Consider the following 20,029-nt stretch of genomic DNA (forward strand, 5'->3'; position numbering starts at 1 on the left):
TATATATATATATATATATAGGTGCTGAATACTTCAGATATGTCAAGATTACTCCCTTGCAGGTGGCGGGGTGGATCTCGTGCAGTAAGTCATGCTGTACTATGAGATTAGCCATAGATTTGAAGCTTAACATCTTGGTAACGATTGCTTTTTCTCAGGAACGTGATTTTGTTCCATTGGCTTCTGTGAAGTTGATGTCTTCTACAACGGAAACTACAGACAGATAGTATCGAAGTTCACAAACAGCATCGTTTTTACTTTCCCACTGTATGTCATTGAATGGCTTTACAGTTAGTTGGGGTGAATTTGAAATAACACTTCTCAAATATGAATTGAAGTAAAAATGTAAACAAATGTGTTTTGACTCAAGTTGAAAAAAACACTACTGTTTCGACAAAACAGTTGGGTGCACCAATCAATACGTGATTAAACTTGTACGATTCCATGGTGTAAAAAATATTTTAAATTGAAATCTCCAATTATCTTTGTAAGTATTCCAAGAGAAGCAACATTTTTTTGAGTTTGTTCAGATTTGTTTTCATACTGGCACTACATGTTTCTTTCAGCTGTCAAAATCAGAAGAAGAGCTCGTTGATACGATCCCACTATCACAGATGCCTAAGTAGCTGTGACAAACCTAAAGATCAGTGTGACGAACTAAGGCTGTTTATTTGTTTACTGAATTTCGCGCAAAGGTACTCGAGGGCTATCTGCACTAGCCATCCCTAATTTAAGAGTGATAGCCAGGAGGAAAGCAGCCAGTCAACATCATCCACCGCCAACTGTTGGGTTAATCTTTATCAATAAAAAAGTTGGATTGACCATATTATAAGTCCATTGAGGCTGAAAGGACAAGCATTTTCTCAGTTGGGATTAGAGCCTGCGACCTGAAGATAGAAAGTCGAGTGCTCTAACCACCAGGCCATATTCTGAACCATGCACAAATGAGTAATGCTTGGCACTTATAGCAGCAGTCAACATACAAGGCTAGATTTTGTTGAACAGCAATTAAATAAGTTTATTCTAATGTCCTTTCCAAAAGTGTGTTTACCGATTTCTCCCATGGTAATAATTCTAAGATGTTTTCCGTTACAGGATCAAACATGGCAAAGTATTCAGCAAATTTCCATTTCCGAGTATGAAGAGTTTCCCATGACTTTCACGATGAGCAACAATTTGAGTTTCATTAACTATTATCAAGGGATTAAATCTTTGAAATACAACTTGATATGCTCTGTCTCTTGCTTAATAAGGTACTACATTGTTTTTGTATTAGTTCTTTCATTATTTTCTACTTGAGATTTTATTTCTTTCCATTGTTGAAATGTCTCTAGCCGATTTGTTCACCTTTCCATGTCAACGTAACAGTGCTGAGAAAATTTTCTATCTCTTTGTATTGTTGAACGACAGTGAAAAGTTAAGTTACATCAAACAACTAGCAGCAAAAGCAAAATAAAGAATTGTGTATGACCTTATATTGATCCCTTCGTCCCCTGTGCTGTATGGGAAGATCAAATGTCTGCAACTGTAGTGCATCTATTTGAACCAATTACCATCAAACCTTTGTATCGATTTATGGCATTTAGCTGAACCATCCAAAAAAAAATAATTTTTTCTTTATATGTATATTTCTCGTTAGAGTTATTTTTGTTACAAGAAGCTATAATTTCTTCAGTTTCTGAGACATCACAATAGGAAGTTGTATTGTTTTTGAATTTCGCACAAAGCTACACGAGGGCTATCTACGCTAGCCGTCCCTAATTTAGCAGTGTAAGACTAGAGGGAAGGCAGCTAGTCATCATCACCCACCGCCAACTCTTGGGCTACTCTTTTACCAACGAATAGTGGGATTGACCGTCACATTATAACGCCCCCACGGCTGAAAGGGCGAGCATGTTTGGTGTGACAGGGATTCGAACCCCCGACCCTCAGATTGCGAGTCGAGTGCCTTAACCACCTGGCCATACCAGGAAGTTGTAGCACTGGTATTTGCAGTCGTAGTAGATTTTTGAGTTATTTTAATGGTAGTCTTTCCATTTTTAAACGAAAAGTGACCTTTTGGTTTCCCACTTGTTATAAGAGTAACGGACAAATCCCACTATTCGATTAGAGTAGCTCACGAGTTGATGGTGGGGGGTGTTGACTAGATACCTTCCCTCTAGTGTATTATTTCAAAATTAGGGACGAGTAGCGAGATGGCCCTCGAGTAGCTCTGTGCGAAAACCAACAACCATTTTTAGTAACTTTCACAAACTTAAAAATAGTTATGAGAATATCTAATTTTGCACGCTTCCTGAAAACAACAACAAAAAACGTAATTTGCTCCTCGCTTATGTAGCAAATTGATCGTAATTTACAACTTTTTTTTAAAGACATTTGCAATTTTTTTCCTAATCGCTTCCTGTAAAACAAAAACATTTCTACAGTATAGATTACTCGCAGCAGAATACTCTGCGCTTCCTATAAAACAAAAACATTTCTACGGTATAGATTACTCGCAGCAGAATACTCTGCGCTTCCTGTAAAACAAAAACATTTCTACAGTATAGATTACTCGCAGCAGAATACTCTGCGCTTCCTGTAAAACAAAAACATTTCTACAGTATAAATTACTCGCAGCAGAATATTCTGCGCTTCCTGTAAAACAAAAACATTTCTACAGTATAGATTACTCGCAGCAGAATACTCTGCGCTTCCTGTAAAACAAAAACATTTCTACAGTATAGATTACTCGCAGCAGAATACTCTGTGCTTCCTGTAAAACAAAAACATTTCTACAGTATAGATTACTCGCAGCAGAATACTCTGCGCTTCCTGTAAAACAAAAACATTTCTACAGTATAGATTACTCGCAGCAGAATACTCTGCGCTTCCTGTAAAATAAAAACATTTCTACAGTATAGATTACTCGCAGCAGAATACTCAGTTGGTCCGTTTGTTTTTTGTAGAACAAAGATACGTTGGGCTATCCACTGTGTCCACCGCGGGGAATCGAACCCCGGATTTTATCGTAGTAAGTCCGTAGACTTACCGCTCTTTTCAATTGGGAAAATATAATAATGAGGACGTTATGTGTAAGCAATCTTATCAATCAGTTTTTTGCAGACACTATTTTTGCGGTCATATGCGTCTACTTTGTCTGTCGAATGACGTGAATCTCGTAAATTTTACTAACATGTAAAAAAAAAAAGAAGCAAAAATCTGTACTTTAATATATTTAGAAAAAATCATTACCAATCAGGCTTCACAATAATGACCTAACTGAAACATGAAAACACATTTTGAAATGGCAATACTTAAAAAAAAAACATTTTCAGTTTTTGATCAACTTTTTATTAGCGATTTAAATGTTATATGTTTTTATTCCAAGCAAAAACACTAATATGAAATAGCATATTCAAAATAGGGCTCTATCTGAAGTAGTATGCACTTATACTACAGCAGCTTCTGTTGTACTAGTTCAAGTTTCACATCACTATTCCAAATGGGCTATCTGTACTGTGCCCACTGCGGGTATCGAAACTCGCTTCTTGGTGTTATAAGCCTTGAGACTTGCTGCTGAACCAATGGAGGGCCAAATGGATCCTATAGATAAAGTATTGTTTGTGTTTGTAATTAAGCACAAAGCTACACAATGGGCTATCTATGCTCTGCCCACCACGGGTATCGAAACCCGTATTCAAGCGTTGTAAGTCCCCAGACATGCCGCTGTGCCACTGGGGGGGGGCAGATAAAGTAGAAGATGTAGTAAGGTTTCTTGAAACACACAAACACATTCATTCGTAATGCAATCATATTATTCCACAATAAATTATACATCATGTGAACCACACAATATTAATTATTTTTTCAATTGCTAGGAAGCTATTTTTATACAAAAGCCCACAAAGCAATTTTTTTTGTATTAAAAGCTTATGAAAAATAAAGTTAACCGATATTATTATGACGTAAGAGAGTTCACATCCAGTTGAACAAATAGGCTTGGATGCTTAATGAGTATTGTGATCCTTGTTGTTTAATGTTGTGATCCATTATATTAATCGGCAAGCAAAAATTAATAATTTATACGTTTGAAAATTATAAATGCTTTCAAAATTGGAATGTTCGTGACTTTTGGGTGTGAAATAAAAATAACATCGAAGACTCATGATCAAATTGTAAAACCTTTTGTTTAGTTAACAGGGCCAGTGCTTGGCATTTTAAAGTTAAACAGCGAGTTAATCAGTACCAGTAGTGGCATTTTAAACTTACCAAGTTATCAGGATCAGCAGTTGGCTTTTTAACTTAAACAGCGAATTACTAGGACCAGTATTTGGCATTTTAAACTTTAACAGCGAGTTATCAGGATTAGCAGTTGGCTTTTTAACTTAAACAGCGAGTTACTAGGACCAGTATTTGGCATTTCAAACTTAAGTAGTTAGTATTTGGTATTTTTAAACTGATTTTTATGTAATCCATGAGCTAAATGGTCACATCAGAGACTCCTAAGGTTCATGCACAGCCATCCTTAATTAAGAATAGCTGTCCAGAGGGTGGGAGCAATCAGTCAGATGCACCCTCACTTATGCAGCTGCTCTTTATTAAATAACGGAATAAATGTCATAGTCATACAGCTGAAGGTGTAGAGCATGTTCAGTGGTATATCACAGTGTGAACCTTAGATCTTCTGATCTGCAATCCAGCACATTAACCATAAGGCCCTCCAAGCACTCGTTAAAACGTTGGAGGAGAGGATGGCATGTGAATGCCAACTAATTTTCAGAACATCAAAATGCATAACAGAAGAAATATAAAAAAAAAAGTAATTATTTTATTAAGTTAACTTGTAGATCCCTATGGTAAGTGAATAATGGTGTTCATATTCTATATCTTTAGATTAAAATAATTTTAATCAGAACAATACATTAGTTTTTGTATTATCATATTTAAGCAGTCAGAAGTGAATGGTATAAAGTCTTCTTTTTATATCTGTATTCAGACCATGAACTTTTAAAATTATTGTAAAGATTTATGAAAACAAATTCTGTTCTTAAGTTTTATTACAGTCATATACTTTTAACGATAAGTTTCTCATTGAACTGGTTTTGATGACTGTTTCTCCTTTACTACTTTTCTCTTCCATTTCAAAGTTTGTAATTTGACAAATATGTCATTTACTTTAAAAAGTATGAAAAACTTGTAATTTTCAAAAATTTTATTTCACTAATTTTACACTCTCTCTCTCTGGTTTGACAGTACATGTTACTAATTCTGAATAGCAAATTAATAAGTTCCTTCTGATATCATTGTTTTAAGAAATTAATATTACCATTATTTAAAGTTTCTTCTAAAACTCCATAGTTTAAGTTATGCTGAGAACCTACACCATGCAATTTGTTGCATTGAGATACAGAAAATTTATCTATTAGCTTAGCAGTGTAACAATACCTTTTTTTATATATATACTGCAGCATTAATAAAAGTTCTTAGACTATTGTACTCTTTGTTCTAATGCAATGATAATAGCATGTTCATAACTATCTCTCACTTCTATTAGTTTACATCACAAGATATTTTGTGGAAGAGTCTTTGCCCCTTTGTAATTTAACATCTCTGCAAACCACAAATGTGATTGGATTACCAGTGTAGTGCTTATGAATAGCCACCTTCCAATAAAGAAAATGAACAAGACACAACTCCTATTTTCTGAACCAGTTCAAATTCAATGTTTAATACGTACATAAAGTGCATGTGTTGATGACTAAGCAATACTCTGCAGGAGTAGTTACTAACAGCTAGTGAATGTAACAATTAAATATAAACTTCTTTTACAAACAGCAAAAATAAAAAACACATTAAGTTAATTAGTTCTCGGTATCAAGCAAAGAATAGCATCTGTTAGGATTATTACAGGAGATGATTAGGATGTTTTCTGTAAGCAAGTACTTTCTATGATGTATTATGCTTACAAGTAATTTTACCTTTCTAAACATCTCGTATTATGATGCAAAAAATACATATGAACCATATTATTTAAAACAAAAAAAAAGGATTCTGTGACCATAATAATTTGGCAATAAAGGAAAATGTAGAAATTTTTACAGTCTACGTCTAGCAGCCTACAACCAAAAGCATGATAGGTCACCTCAAATTCTTCAATAGACATAAACAATACATAAAATATTCTTAAAAGGAATCCTACACGTGTCTCCAGATTCACTAAAACCATGCTATTGTATTAAATCTTTTTTTTTCAGTTGGGAATTTGAAAAGCATGTTTCAATAATTCATTTTTGCTCTTCTACTTCACAAAATTATCCTGTTCCTTTGTTTGACTGTAAAATAATTTGTGTAATGAAAATTAAAGTAACTGATTATCAGGGATAAGTTTATGAGATTTTCTGGTTTTTATCAAGATCAAGAATATAGGAATATTTAGAAACATGTGAAAAACAGGTGATGGTCATAACATTTCAATGTATAATTTGGTGTCATTTCTCTGGACAATAATTATCATTCACTTGTAAGTGTATGAAACAGATCAATAGGCCACCAAATCCAGTACAGTCAACTCTTTCATGTGATAAAACATTTTGGGACTAAAAAACAAATTGATAAAAATAATGTGATATTATTTGTCTCTTCATTTTTTAACCCTAAAAAAAATTAATTACAAAGTGTTCAAACTTACCTTTCTGATATTCATATATCCTCAAAATAGTTCATTGGTGAATGTATGAAATCAAAGGTAATAGTTGATAAACAATAAAATACAGATCAGCATTTTCAATGAAAGTGCATAGCGTTAAACACATTAACTTGTAAGAACTTTCACAACAATGGATTTAACTCCATAACAATAGCATTATAAAACAAAATATACAAAGTGTTATAAAACTGAAAGTTCAAAAATAAAAGTCTCATGCTGCCATAATGATAAAACATCTGACTTTATTTAACAGACATTACACAAATCAAGATTGATTATTACATTTCTACTTTCAGAAGCACCATTGTTGATCAGTGACAATAATGCTTTGATAATGTTTACCCATAGAACATGTTAAGAATTTCTTTCTAAAATTAACTTCTACGACCTTTGTAGTGTACAAAAATAAAATAAGCATGGAAACCTTGAGTTCATAATTATCGTTGGTCTCTTGAAATGTAATGTTATATAACAAATGTGGCGTTTAAAATAAGGAAAAAAGAAATTAAATATTTTACAGGATTTTGCAGAAAAAAAGAAAAGAAAATGCCTATTTACACAATAGAGAAAATGTTGTATATATGAATAAATTATAACTTTTTGATTAAAAAGTTTAGCTTCAACAGTTTATATCAAGGCAAATAATTTTCATAGGGTTGAGTACAAATCTCCATAAAGGTTACCTCCCTGAGGTGAACCCATAGCTTCAGTCGACAACATCACAATGTTCTTTTATAACCTCTGTGAAGAGCTTACCGAGCTACAAATAATGTGCTTTTTTCTTTCTCTCAGCAGCTTGAACTTATTGATGCAACAGAAAACAGACTACTTTGCTTCATGATATTTTCTAGATTAATAACTCCTCTATAAAAATGACACATGGTGTGGTTATAAGGGTTTACTATGTTTGTGACTAATGAAGGAAATGCAACAAATAGCTTTGATGAATAAAAACCTAAAACAGTGTAGAAGAAGTGATAAAAAAAATCACTGACCATTTAAGTAAGTTCAAGTTTTAGGCCAAGAGCTATTATTTCTACACCAATATCTCTTTTTGTCATTGCACAAGATCAACAAAAATGGTCCCCCTAAAAAAAAAAAAATCAATGAAAAATGTTGGCCAAACCTTTTTGAAACAAAACTAAAACAACCCAATCAATGTTTAATAAGAAAACATAACTGACACTGGCTCTCCTTTCAAGCAAGACACTTTCAAGTGTTCCACTGGTACCTTTAAGAAAGTCATTTTTACACCAATAGGTACCTCTGATAATGGTAATGTCTATAGATGGTAGATTTATTTATTTTACCAATCTTAATAAGATTCTTTTTATTAGAAAAGAAGAAGAAATCAAACAAAGATAAGACTGTGCTGTGTTAATGTCTAAGGTAACATTTTCTTAATAAATAAAATAGGTAATGATTAAAAAATAATAATAATACACAATACTGCAAATAACTACTCCTATGAGGACTTCGCCTTAATACAAACTTAAACAATTTCCCCTCGTGTTTAATAACAATTCATTTGCTCAAGCACATAGGCAACGGCTACCACTTGTTTGAGGTCAACCATGGAAACATACTTCAGCAAGGTTAATACAGCCTGTAGTCCTGTCATCTTGAGGACACAGTGATGTACTATACATTAAGTTGCTTGGGAAAACTAGGAATGTGTGTCATTGCAGGTGCCCATAAGAGTATACACACTCACATGTACAAGCTTGCATTCACATGACGGGTAAACATTGGACCCTTGGATACAATAAATTTTAATATAATCACTTAAATAAACTAAACTTCACTGACTTTCATGATATCTACTGGTATTATTATACCTGTAGGGTTGCTTCATGAAATTACAGCCACACATCATTACCAAAAAATTAACATTTTAGAATTAATATTTTGTAAAACTGTAATAGCAAGTGCACCCTTTATTATACAGTTTTTTTAACGCATAACAAACTGTGGTTAGTCAAACAAACAAAGACTTTCATTGAACAACTGCAGTAACTTTAATTAAAAAACAAAACTGAAACATTTTCTAATGAGGCAGCAAACACAGTTTACATAAAGCGCAATTCTTCTGTGATGTTTTTACTTACAAGAAAACACACACAGTTTTGGATTCTATACTGATACAGATCAAAGCCAATAAAACAATTTAAAAATATTTAAATATCTTTAACACAAAATAAGAAATAACTAAAGTAACAATAAGCTCTACATCAGATGAGAAGAGATAGCCAGTGATATTCTAATACCACAAAGTAAAATCTTCATATTCCACTGTACTGAATGACAATTGAATACTTAGCCTCCTTATTAGAAGTGAAGACTAATGAGATACTGGACTGAATACTAATTAAAACAAAATAGTTATTGAAAGATAAAAGGATAAAGGACGATCAACAAGAAATCAGTTTCACACCACAATAACAGAAATAGTCAGAAACAGATAAGATTAAACTTCACACTACCAATGACAAGTGAACTTCCACACCAGAAGATAAGGCTGAATAATCAAAGATCTTTTCTTGAAATTCTAAGGAAAGCTGTGGCTCAAGACAGATCAAACTCCATATTAAAAGTAGATATGATCAATGGGAAAGCGTACACCAAAATCAAAAGTAACATTACCAATTCCATATCACAAAAGCATGAATTTAAAATACAAAATTATGCTCAAAATCAAAAGAATAGGAAAGGCCAGTGTTAGATCTAGTTTTTCATTACAAAGTCCAGCAATGTTTTCTGTAAAGGTAATTAACCAATAATGTTCACGAGCACCTGTGATTAGAAACAACATTTTCAGATAAAGATGTTTCAGTAAAATCAAACATAAACCAAATGGTTTTTGTAAAGTCATTTACATCTATAAAAGTAACTGTTTAAAAGAAAAAAAAAGATCCATATGTACATTACAAAGCCAGCAATAGGTGGCTAGGATTTTAGTGCTGTTGCTGTAAGATTAAAGAAACAACAAAAAATGTATCAGGTAACAGTAAAATCTCTAGCTTATATTGAAAAATAGTCTTTAGTAAAATAAAGAAAATAAAATTCTAAGAGGAACAGGTTAGCTAACTTAACAGCTTTCATTTTACAATACAATATTCTACACTGTTCACACATCTAAAGCTTATATTTCATCACTAAACTGTTTTATTTCTTGTAGAAACTGACAAAAATTCACATACATATACAACAACACACACACACACACACACAATATATATATATATATATAGATTGTGCTTAATGAACAACTGTATTAAATGTTTTCTTTCTTCTACTAAAAACAAACCTTTTTGATCTACATTATGGACAGCTATATATCTTACTAAATAACTTGTTCCTCTAATTACAATAGGAAGCCAAGTGGTGTATATGTACAGATATTCCTCTCTTAAGACAATGATTTGTTCTAAAAGTTTAGCTGAGCAGTAAATTTAATAGTTTGTTATTACACAGCCTTACACAACAATACACATACACACATGGACTGATATGCTTCTTTTTTTTTGCAACAGCAACTACCACAAGTAACTGACATTTTATAAATTTTAGAAAAAGGAATAAATGTATACATCACTACTCATGTAGGACTTTGAGGTGCTTCCTTTAGATATTCCAAACCTTTTGTACAACCTTCAGTTTAGTCTTTGGTGGACTAACTTTCTTATGCTTGTATCAGTAATCTGGTAAATTTTATAATTTCTTATTAATTGATATCTAAACACACACTTCTTTCAAAAGCCTTCCTTTCATGCACTGGTTACACTCATGGAAGCCCCTTCTTCTATGGATCACTATGATAATAAGTTCATCCTATGATGACTTGAAACTGTTACTTTCTTTCATTCTTGTTTTTGTTCTAGGAATCATAGCTGGAGGAGCCATGTTCTCCATCATCATAATGAGTTCTAGAATCATCTGGACTTGGAGGGAAGCTCAAATTGGAGCTATTGTTGGAGACAATGGAATGTCGAGGACTGGACTCCTCTCCATGTCCCTGAAAACACAGAAAACCACAGGTGTGATAATATTAAATGTTAGAAAGCCATAATGCTGTTTTTGAAAAAAAAATTATGAAAGAAAACAGATTAAAAGAAAGTTATTTCAATCAGTAATTTAAGAATAACACACATAAATGAAAAAAGCAAATCAAATACTAGTGCTGTCCAGATTTTTAATAAAGAATTTGAACATATCTTTTTTTGTAAGGTCTTCAGAGTCACTTGTTAGGCTGCTAACGTTAGTTGCTTTGGTGTAAACAATGTTGATAATTAAGCTTTCTTATACACCTCTTCTCCCGAGTTTTCATAGTCTGATCCAGTTGTCAGGCTGTTACCATTAATAGATGCTTTGGTATAAATAATGTTAATAATAAAACTTTCTTATATACCTCTTGTCCTGAGATTCCATGACCTGATCCAGTTGTTAGGCTGCTAACATTAGTTGCAGAGTGCTCCTGAGAAGAATGAGAACTGTCTGGAGAACCTGCAGTCAATGATGAAAATGGTCGCTGTGGGGTTGGAGGAGCAGGTCGTCTTCCTATGGGGCCACCTGCAAATAGTTTTTGTTACTGACACTATTCACAGAATGACTCAAACATTTTAATTGGAGATGCTCATAACACAATTCAGTTATCAGAGAGAGGCAGAACAAATACATAACAACACTCTTGAATTAAGAACACAACATATTATTAATATAATCTTATTATAGGAATAGGACAGAAAATCAAAGTGTTATCACAAACATCAATTAAAGTTGTGTAATAATATAAATATACAACCAGTAAGGTAGTGGAACAGGGACCTGGGGTATCCTCAAGAACAGCAACTAATAATAGTACTTAACAGTATACTACAACAGGATACAGAATATTGATATTAAATTATATTTTTAAATTAAATACCAATAATATTTTTATCATACCATTATGGGAGTGAGATAGAGAACTAAAAGGCCTCTCAGATGAAGCATTAGATCCTGGTTGTCCTTTCTGTATTGAAACTTTTCCTTGCTGCAACAAGCTCCTCACTCTGTGCATCTTCTCTTCTTGAGCCTGATGCAGAAAGTTCCACAAGATTTGGCTTGTTAATTGTACTTTACCAAGTAGGAACCAGCTCTGAACTACTTTTATTAACTGGTTAACCAACTTACATTTATTGTGAATAACTCAAGCATTAACCCACAGTTTGGTTATAATTTGCATGCTCAGTAAGCCCTATCTTTCTTGTTCCTTTCTTACCACAGAACATGTGTAATGTATATATACTTTCATTAGACCACCTTACGACATACAGGAAGAACTTAGTGATATATTTATTTATCCTTAAATGCCTATAAATAACTTATAGCTGAATAACTTATTATTAAAAATCAAGTTGAAATACATTAACCAAGGACCTAATATTTCATAACTCTAGGTTGAATACATTGTCTATTTTAATGAAATTTCTTCAAAAGTGAAATTTAACAGAAAAACAATATTATTTCTTTTTTACATGGAAACATTAATTAACTATTTAAAGTGGTAAATTCTAAGCTTTTCTACAAGAATTAAATGAGGGAATATGATAATCCAAATTTATTTAATAAAAAGTTTAAAAAATGAAATCAAAAAATAGTTTCCAATTTGAGATTTTGAATATAAAATAAAGAAGATGCAACTAGCCACAGAAAAGAAAACATATTAGAGAACATTCACACTTACAGTTGGTAAATCTTTCAAGTTGTAGAACTCTCCGGGCCCCATGTGAGTAATATGGTTGAAGTTTGTTGGACCCGAAATCATTCTGGACTTTCTGTCAGTACTATAATTATACAACCAAATGAGAACCTAGCACACAAGATGTTAAAACATCAATGTAATGCTGAGCTATTATTTCATCAACCTTGCTACAAGAAAAAATTTACAACTGAACTGAACACTAACACAATGAAAAGTGTAGACAGATCAACAAAGTTCTGAACTAAACATATCTCTATGTAACCAATACATATTGCACAAAATAGTTAAAGAATAGTTTGAAGTTATAATGTTTTAATTATAACAGCAAACCCACTGTTGTTAAATGATGCCAACCACCTCACTTAGTTCATTTTTACCTAAATCATGCATCTAATAATTAGTGACTGATTTGAAGTGCAATTGACTGGTGATTCAGCTTATAGTCATAAATAAATATCTGGTAGAGTTGGTGTTACTTCTTTACATTTCCCACAAATATCGAATAGGGTTACTACAACTAATCTGGTACTGATGTTAGATATATAAAGTCAAGGTGTTGACAAGAGCTGCTTCCAGGGCATCTCTCGTGATTATAATCACTTGAAAGGATACAATTAATTTCTCACTGAATTGAATTGATTGAGTCTTAGAGCAGGTATCTTACTTTGTAATGGCTATATATAACAATCATTTGCTCATGTTATAGTTAATAGTCTAACTTATATTAGTGCTCAAACAGTCAAACATTGTAAGCACATTAAGGCCTATTAATCATTTTTATGTGAAAAATGAGACAAAACTGTGTGATTGTTTGTTTGTGTTTGAATTTCACGCAAAGCTACATAAGAGTTATCTGTACTAGCCGTCCCTAATTTAGCAGTGTAAGACTAGAAGGAAGGCAGCTAGTCATCACCACCCACCGTCAACTCTTGGGCTACTCTTTTACCAATTAATAGTGGGATTGACCACACATTATAACACCCCCCACGGCTGAAGGGTCGAGTATGTTTGGTGGGACAGGGATTCGAATCCACAACCCTCAGATTGTGAGTCTAGCACCCTAACCACCTGGCCATGCCAGGCACACAAAACTGTGTGAAACCACCAATTGTAAAATATGCAAAAAGACCAAATATTTAACTGTTTTGTGCAGTGTAGTACAAAAACATCACCTTTGTATAAACACCAATAAAGTATTAAACACATCAACTACATTAAAAAACCAATAGACTATTATTTTGAACACATTAAATATTGTATTAAAATTTTAAAAATAATATTACAGGTGAATCATCCTAGTTGAAACTAAGCTTTTAACAAATATTTTATTATCATAAGTAAGTTGTAACATGATGTGTGATACTGTATGTGTTTTCAAGTTTTCACAGTAAGTGTTGATGTGGACCCCACACATTACTAACTATGGCATCAATATGCAAGTTTGTAAATGGCCAGAGAATGCTTATCCTTTGCTTTTGGTACATTGTCTTTAAATTTTAAAGAAGTATTTGATTCTAGTAATCAGTTTAAAAACACATCTTAGTTGTACTTGTGAATAAATGAGTCCGAATACACAGAAACACAAGCTAATCAACGTTTTTAAAACATCAAATTGTGGAATGAGAGGGGTATTAGCTTTAAGTTCATCTCCCAATACATTTGTCAATTAAGTAAAATTAAGAAAGTTGCTTCTATATGGAGATAGATTGTTTTTACTTCTTTATGAAATAGTTCATGACTACTAATAATTTGATATACCTTATTAACTAGATTTTTAAATAAATTCTATGAATACTTTTGCATCTGCTATAGTACATATACTACCCCATAATTATAGGTTTACAATAATCTCCAATATTAAAACTTCTATCATTATAAGCAATTGCATCCAAAAAATAAATAAATGTAACTTTAATTGAAATTCTCGTTCAACTGTCAAGTTATTATTAAAATGCATTTAATTACAACTACAGAATAAGCATTTTTTTATATTATAATTATATGTCTTTTATTCACTGGCAGACTGGAAATGAACTACTGTTCTTCCAGTAGGTTTATAAGCCTACACTGAAATACTGAAGATATTTTCTGTAAATAACGGGTTTGATGGTTTCTCTTACCTTATGTAATGACTGTTCATTTGTCTTATAACTCTGAGAAACATATTTTAATATGCTGGATTATGAAAATTGTTTAAATTCAATACATTACAATTCTCTTAGTTCTTTTCTACTCATTGAAAGACTTAAAAATGAGCCACTGGCATGTAGGCCCTTCTACTATTAAATTTATATAATGAAACTGAGATTTTGGAATGGCAGTTTCCACATGCATACGTGTTTTAAAATATTTAATATTTAAGTAGTAATAAAAACTTAGTCAGTTAGTTAAACCAAAACAAGTTAATTGCATTTTTAAGTCTTAAAAAACAGAAAAAAAGTGTGAGAGAAAGGATCACAGTAGCTTAACTCTCTTATTATATTTTGGGTCTATTTGATCCGACTCTGGTTTCCACAACACTATGATAGAATTAAACATATCTTTGAGTTTATTATAATGAGAATTCAAACTAATATTTAATATTAAAGAATAGAAGTTATCTAAAGACAAAATATTTTACAATTTAAAAGATGTTTATATTTGCTTGAAACTGTATTGGGTCAATTTGACCTAATACATAACAGATGTACTTAAACTCTGGATACAGCTAGACAGGTTCCATAATAAAGAAACTACACTCATAAAATATGTATTACATCTACACAGTAGAAAGTTTAGCAGTCACATTACCTGTGCTACAAGGCAATGAAACATTTTATAAAACTTACTGGTACTTGGACAATGGTTTGTCAGTGTTAGGTAGGTGAGCTTTCAACCAAGTGACTGCCTATGAAATGCCAAATTTTTCTGATGGTGCAATGAAATGGTCAGACAAAGCAACCTTGTAATTCTTGGCCACACCCATCTAACCATCAGTGTTGACAAGTTGGCAGTGTTAGGTAGGTGAGCTTTCAACCAAGTGACTGCCTATGAAATGCCAAAGTTTTCTGATAGCTCAATGAAATGGTCAGATAAAGCAACCTTGTAATTCTTGGCCACACCTTAACATCTAACCATCAGTGTTGACAAGTTGGCAGTGTTAGGTAGGTGAGCTTTCAACCAAGTGACTGCCTATGAAATACCAAATTTTTCTGATGGTTCAATGAAATGGTCAGATAAAGCAACCTTGTAATTCTTGGCCACACCTTAACATCTAACCATCAGTGTTGACAAGTTGGCAGTGTTATTACTAGTGCAAGCTTCATTTGGCAGTACAGTGCTATAAGTGCAAACTTTCAAGTTTGTTGCCGTATTGCTGGTCACAGTTTCATTCTAAGTTATATCACTGGTAAAAACTTCTCAGTCCTGGACTGATTACAACATTTCCACCTTGCTGTACAGTGCTATCTTGACAATCAGTCAAAAATGTCTGCTGCTTGTGCTCGGCAAACAATGGTGTCATACAGCTTCTATTTCAGAAACCGAAAGAAGTTAGGGCTTTTTGCTTTTAATTGCATAAGTATCTGCTCAGCTGAAAGTCAGTGGGGATTAAGAGTAATGTAACAATCAAAAAATGCTTTCTTCTAATATAAAGGACCAATATTTCACACCATATCTTGTACCCCTATTCAATCCAAGTGCAACCTTGCTTATATCATTATAGTTCAAAATGTTAATTATGCTATCCAAATAAACCTCCATACTGGATGTGTCACCTAGAGAGCTGGTAGAATATATTTGCATGTTAATGACTTGGGAGTTTCCATATTGTTCATATTTTCATGTACATGCCTTGTATCCATTCCTTAAGCCCCTAATACATTTTACTTCTGACCAAAATATATACACCTATTACAAAACCAATGACCTAAATTTTTTAAATGTATTTGTACAAACAATGTTAACTGGGACTTAATTTGATATTGGTACAACAGATTTTCAATCTAAAAGTTGATTTACAGTCAGGAAGAACATTTTACAAAATTCTAATTCTTGATTGAAAAATACTATGAAAAATGCAGTTATTCATATTTTCAAAGTCAGACAAACATAGGTACCTTCAGTTAATTACTTAATTAATTGGACATATTTATCTACAAAAGTACACTTAAGATTTACTTATAAATCAGTCATTAGAATCAAACATTTGTTTAAGATAAGTATACTGTACCCAAAGGTAAAAATTCGTTAGTTATTTACAAATTCATGTCTTTATAGTAACATGAAATACATACGATCCACTACGAGGTTTCTTTCCACACGTATAAAAGAAAAATTTGAGAATACATTCACCATTATACAACAAGTTTGATACAACAGTCTGTAACACTTATTTCCACCCTAACCATGTTAAGATTGTTAGTAAAACCTCCCAAGGACAACAACTCAGGCTAATAGAAAGTTAGTATCTCATTTAAGGCCTAATATGAACCAAAAAGTTTCAGCTGCTACACTATTTTTAGAATTCTAATTTAAAAGTTTGGATTTCTTGTAGTATTTTGACCAGTTCTTGCACATCAAGTATGTTGACATAACATAATAGAGCACGCTTTTTTGATCATGATATCCAAGTAATGTGTACATGGTTTAGAGGTTTTTAGGAATATTAATGAATACATATAATGCATAATTTTGTATGTTATATTACCTGTGACATAGTTTTGTATATTCCTATAATTTTCAAATCTTTCATTTTTTTTTTCAAACATTTTACATTTAAAAAATTTAATATATGCAGGTGTTACAAATACGATTCAGTAAAATAAGTTTTGCATACATGCGTCCTCCTTTTCCTGCTTCTCTCACTGAGAATCTCCGTCTGGTGCGTGCAATGACAGCTTTCCCAGATCTACCACGTACATTCTGAACCATCACTTCGGGTACCCGTACAAGGTTGTCTCTGTGTTGAACATTATGCAGATAGATGAGATGAGGGAGGTCTGTTGCCCATGTAATGGATAGCTCACCAGTTCTACTGAGAGGCTTAGTCTGTGAGAAAGACAAAATTACTTTCGAAATACAGAATACAAAAACAACAGTATGGTAGTCAATTCAGTTAAACTGAAACAAGAGCAATAAATTATAATTTCAAAATTGGTCAGTTTTTGAAAAAATATTTACAATATTCTGTACACAGAAAAGTTCAAAGAATACAGCATTAACAAGCTGGCTATACTATTAATAAATAGCAAAATATATATAAAGCAGATACAAAATGATAGAAAAACTGAAAACCTACACAGATAAATTCTGTTTCAGTAACCATATTAAAGGTTTTTCAAATTATAAATTATAATAAACAACCAAAACTCAGAAGATAGTTTTTTTTCTTACCTCCATGAAACGAGCCTAAAAACATTCTTGCTTTGACAGCTTTGGTGCATTTTAGTTTAGTAATGTTTACAGTACAGATTTTCATCTACTTCAGAGATCTCTACAAACTAGTGCATCTTTCAAATGTGCTATATAAGTTTGATATTTACAAGAAAATGGACCCGACTACCTTTACTTTACATTTCAATATAACCAAACGTAAATATCTATCTTATCAATACAGATAGATGTCAGAATGAAGCTGGTGACATTATGTCTCCATTTAGAATATAAAGATTATAAAGCACAACTTTTATTGGTTACATTCTAATGAAGAAATCATTATTACTTTTCTAATATTGATTGTCTGAACCCATTCACTGGAAGAAACTTCAAACACATCAATGTGAGTGTCACTATAGACAGTTAAAAACGAGTCTCTGTAACCTAGTAAAAAAGAAAAAAATATATACATGTAAGTTTATATTATAGACAACACATACTAAAACTGGTAAAGATAAAACAAAGTAGGTTTTTAATACAGATCTCAGAAAAAAGTTTATAACCTAGTTTACATAAACATAATTTCTCAAAAGCCTAAAGCACTGACCACAGTACTGAATTCACAGTGAAACTAAACATGACTTTTATCTTCAGAAATGATTTACTTTAATTGAGATTTCAACTACTTTTTTTTGAGGGGGGTGAGGGTGTTTGTTTCAGAAGTCATCCCTAATTTTGAACTAAAAGGAAGGTAGCTAGTCAACAGCACCCACTGTCAACTTTTGTCTGATAGAATAGTGGGATTTGTATGAAGTGAGGAAATGCATTTCTGTGACATTGGGCCATGAACCCTCATGTTCACAGTATAAGACATTAACCACTAGGCTGTGTCTGATCCCCCTTCTTTTTTTTGAGCATGCACCATACACAGTCAGAAATACACATAAAATTTAAAAGTTATATTCATGATGTCAGAAAAACATGTAGGTTCAAGAAGTCTTGATACAAAATGATAAAAACCCTATAGGTTATAGGGTTTTTAATCATTTACAATTTATATGTATTGATAGGATAATGAATTAAATGCTCCTAGGCAGATAATATACAAGTGCCTCTTTCCTTTCCTTGGCAGTAGTTAAACAATTCCAAACTGCACAAACTTTTTTTTTTTTTTAGAAACAGAAATTAAGTATTTTTGATTGCAAATATTGCAAGGCCTTACAACAATCAAATGCATCTGACATGAAATGATAATACTAAGGAAGACTTTTTATTAAGATATAATAATATTTCATAATTCTATAAATAATAAAATGTTGAAAAAATTAATTTTTGATTTCTCACAGGTCACCTTGCTTGCAGTTTACTTAGTCTATTGGATAATCTGTTTTGACTTTAAGTGTGCACGTAACTGATTGTGTGTGCCACATAATTATGAAGAATACTAGTAGCTGGAACACTAATCAAAACAAATAACAAATAAACACTTTATATTTTTCCTTTAAAACAAAATATTTCAATTTTATAAAGTAAATTTTAAATAATAAATCTTTATTCTAGTAAAAACAAAGCATTATATTATTATACAGATGAGTTATTGCATTCTGTATGAACAACTTACATATGCTGAAGTAGTGTTGTTGTGTTGCCACATGTATGAGCCCTGTCAATGTGGGTGACATGTTTAGTACCTCTCAAATACATTAAAGATAAAGCAGGATCAGTTCATAACATCGACTTACTAGAGTGAGTCTTTGTAAGCTTATAGCGCACACACACTCAATAATTTAACATGCACAATCAAAGATGCAATATAGGTTTCTACTCAGTAATGTCATATAATGTAGTGATCAAAATGTTATCTGATATTTTAAGTATTAAGATTTGGTTTATAATAAAGTATGAATATAAATAATGATTTAAAAGAAAATATTAGTAACTTAAACAACTTATCATTATCTAACATGTCTTATGACAGACATAATATATATACATATTAAACTACATTTTTAACTTACTGACTGCTACTGGGATGGCTGGAAACATTAATTCTCTTTCTCTAGACTTTTTGCCTTCATGATCAACATAAACCCCAAAATCTGTCAAAAATTATTATTTATTAGCTGCTAAAGGATATATTATACACGATTTAATAACAAAAAATATATGTATATTTAAAAATTAGTCTTACAACTTAAATATTCTCTAGAAGTTGGCAGATTACTTACAAAATTTTTTTAAAA

General features: G+C 32.1%; 1 protein-coding gene across 2 annotated transcripts in view; it reads right to left on the reverse strand.

Annotated features, from left to right (window-relative positions):
• Positions 1–6,910: 6,910 nt before the first annotated feature.
• Positions 6,911–20,029, reverse strand: part of LOC106459248 (serine/threonine-protein kinase MRCK alpha-like) — a 143,320-nt gene continuing 130,201 nt past the window's right edge. For both annotated transcript variants that reach the window (XM_022385785.1, XM_013918850.2), the window contains exons 38-44: positions 19,805–19,885; positions 18,133–18,230; positions 17,248–17,459; positions 12,414–12,513; positions 11,633–11,762; positions 11,097–11,257; positions 6,911–10,703 (exon numbers count right to left, since the gene is read on the reverse strand). In XM_022385785.1, coding sequence (XP_022241493.1) covers positions 10,566–10,703; positions 11,097–11,257; positions 11,633–11,762; positions 12,414–12,513; positions 17,248–17,459; positions 18,133–18,230; positions 19,805–19,885 — 920 coding nt within the window. In that variant the 3' untranslated portion in view covers positions 6,911–10,565. The remainder of the gene's footprint in view (positions 10,704–11,096; positions 11,258–11,632; positions 11,763–12,413; positions 12,514–17,247; positions 17,460–18,132; positions 18,231–19,804; positions 19,886–20,029) is intronic.

This window comes from Limulus polyphemus, unplaced genomic scaffold (genome assembly GCF_000517525.1).
Source record: "Limulus polyphemus unplaced genomic scaffold, Limulus_polyphemus-2.1.2 Scaffold26, whole genome shotgun sequence".
NCBI classification, from domain to species: domain Eukaryota; kingdom Metazoa; phylum Arthropoda; class Merostomata; order Xiphosura; family Limulidae; genus Limulus; species Limulus polyphemus.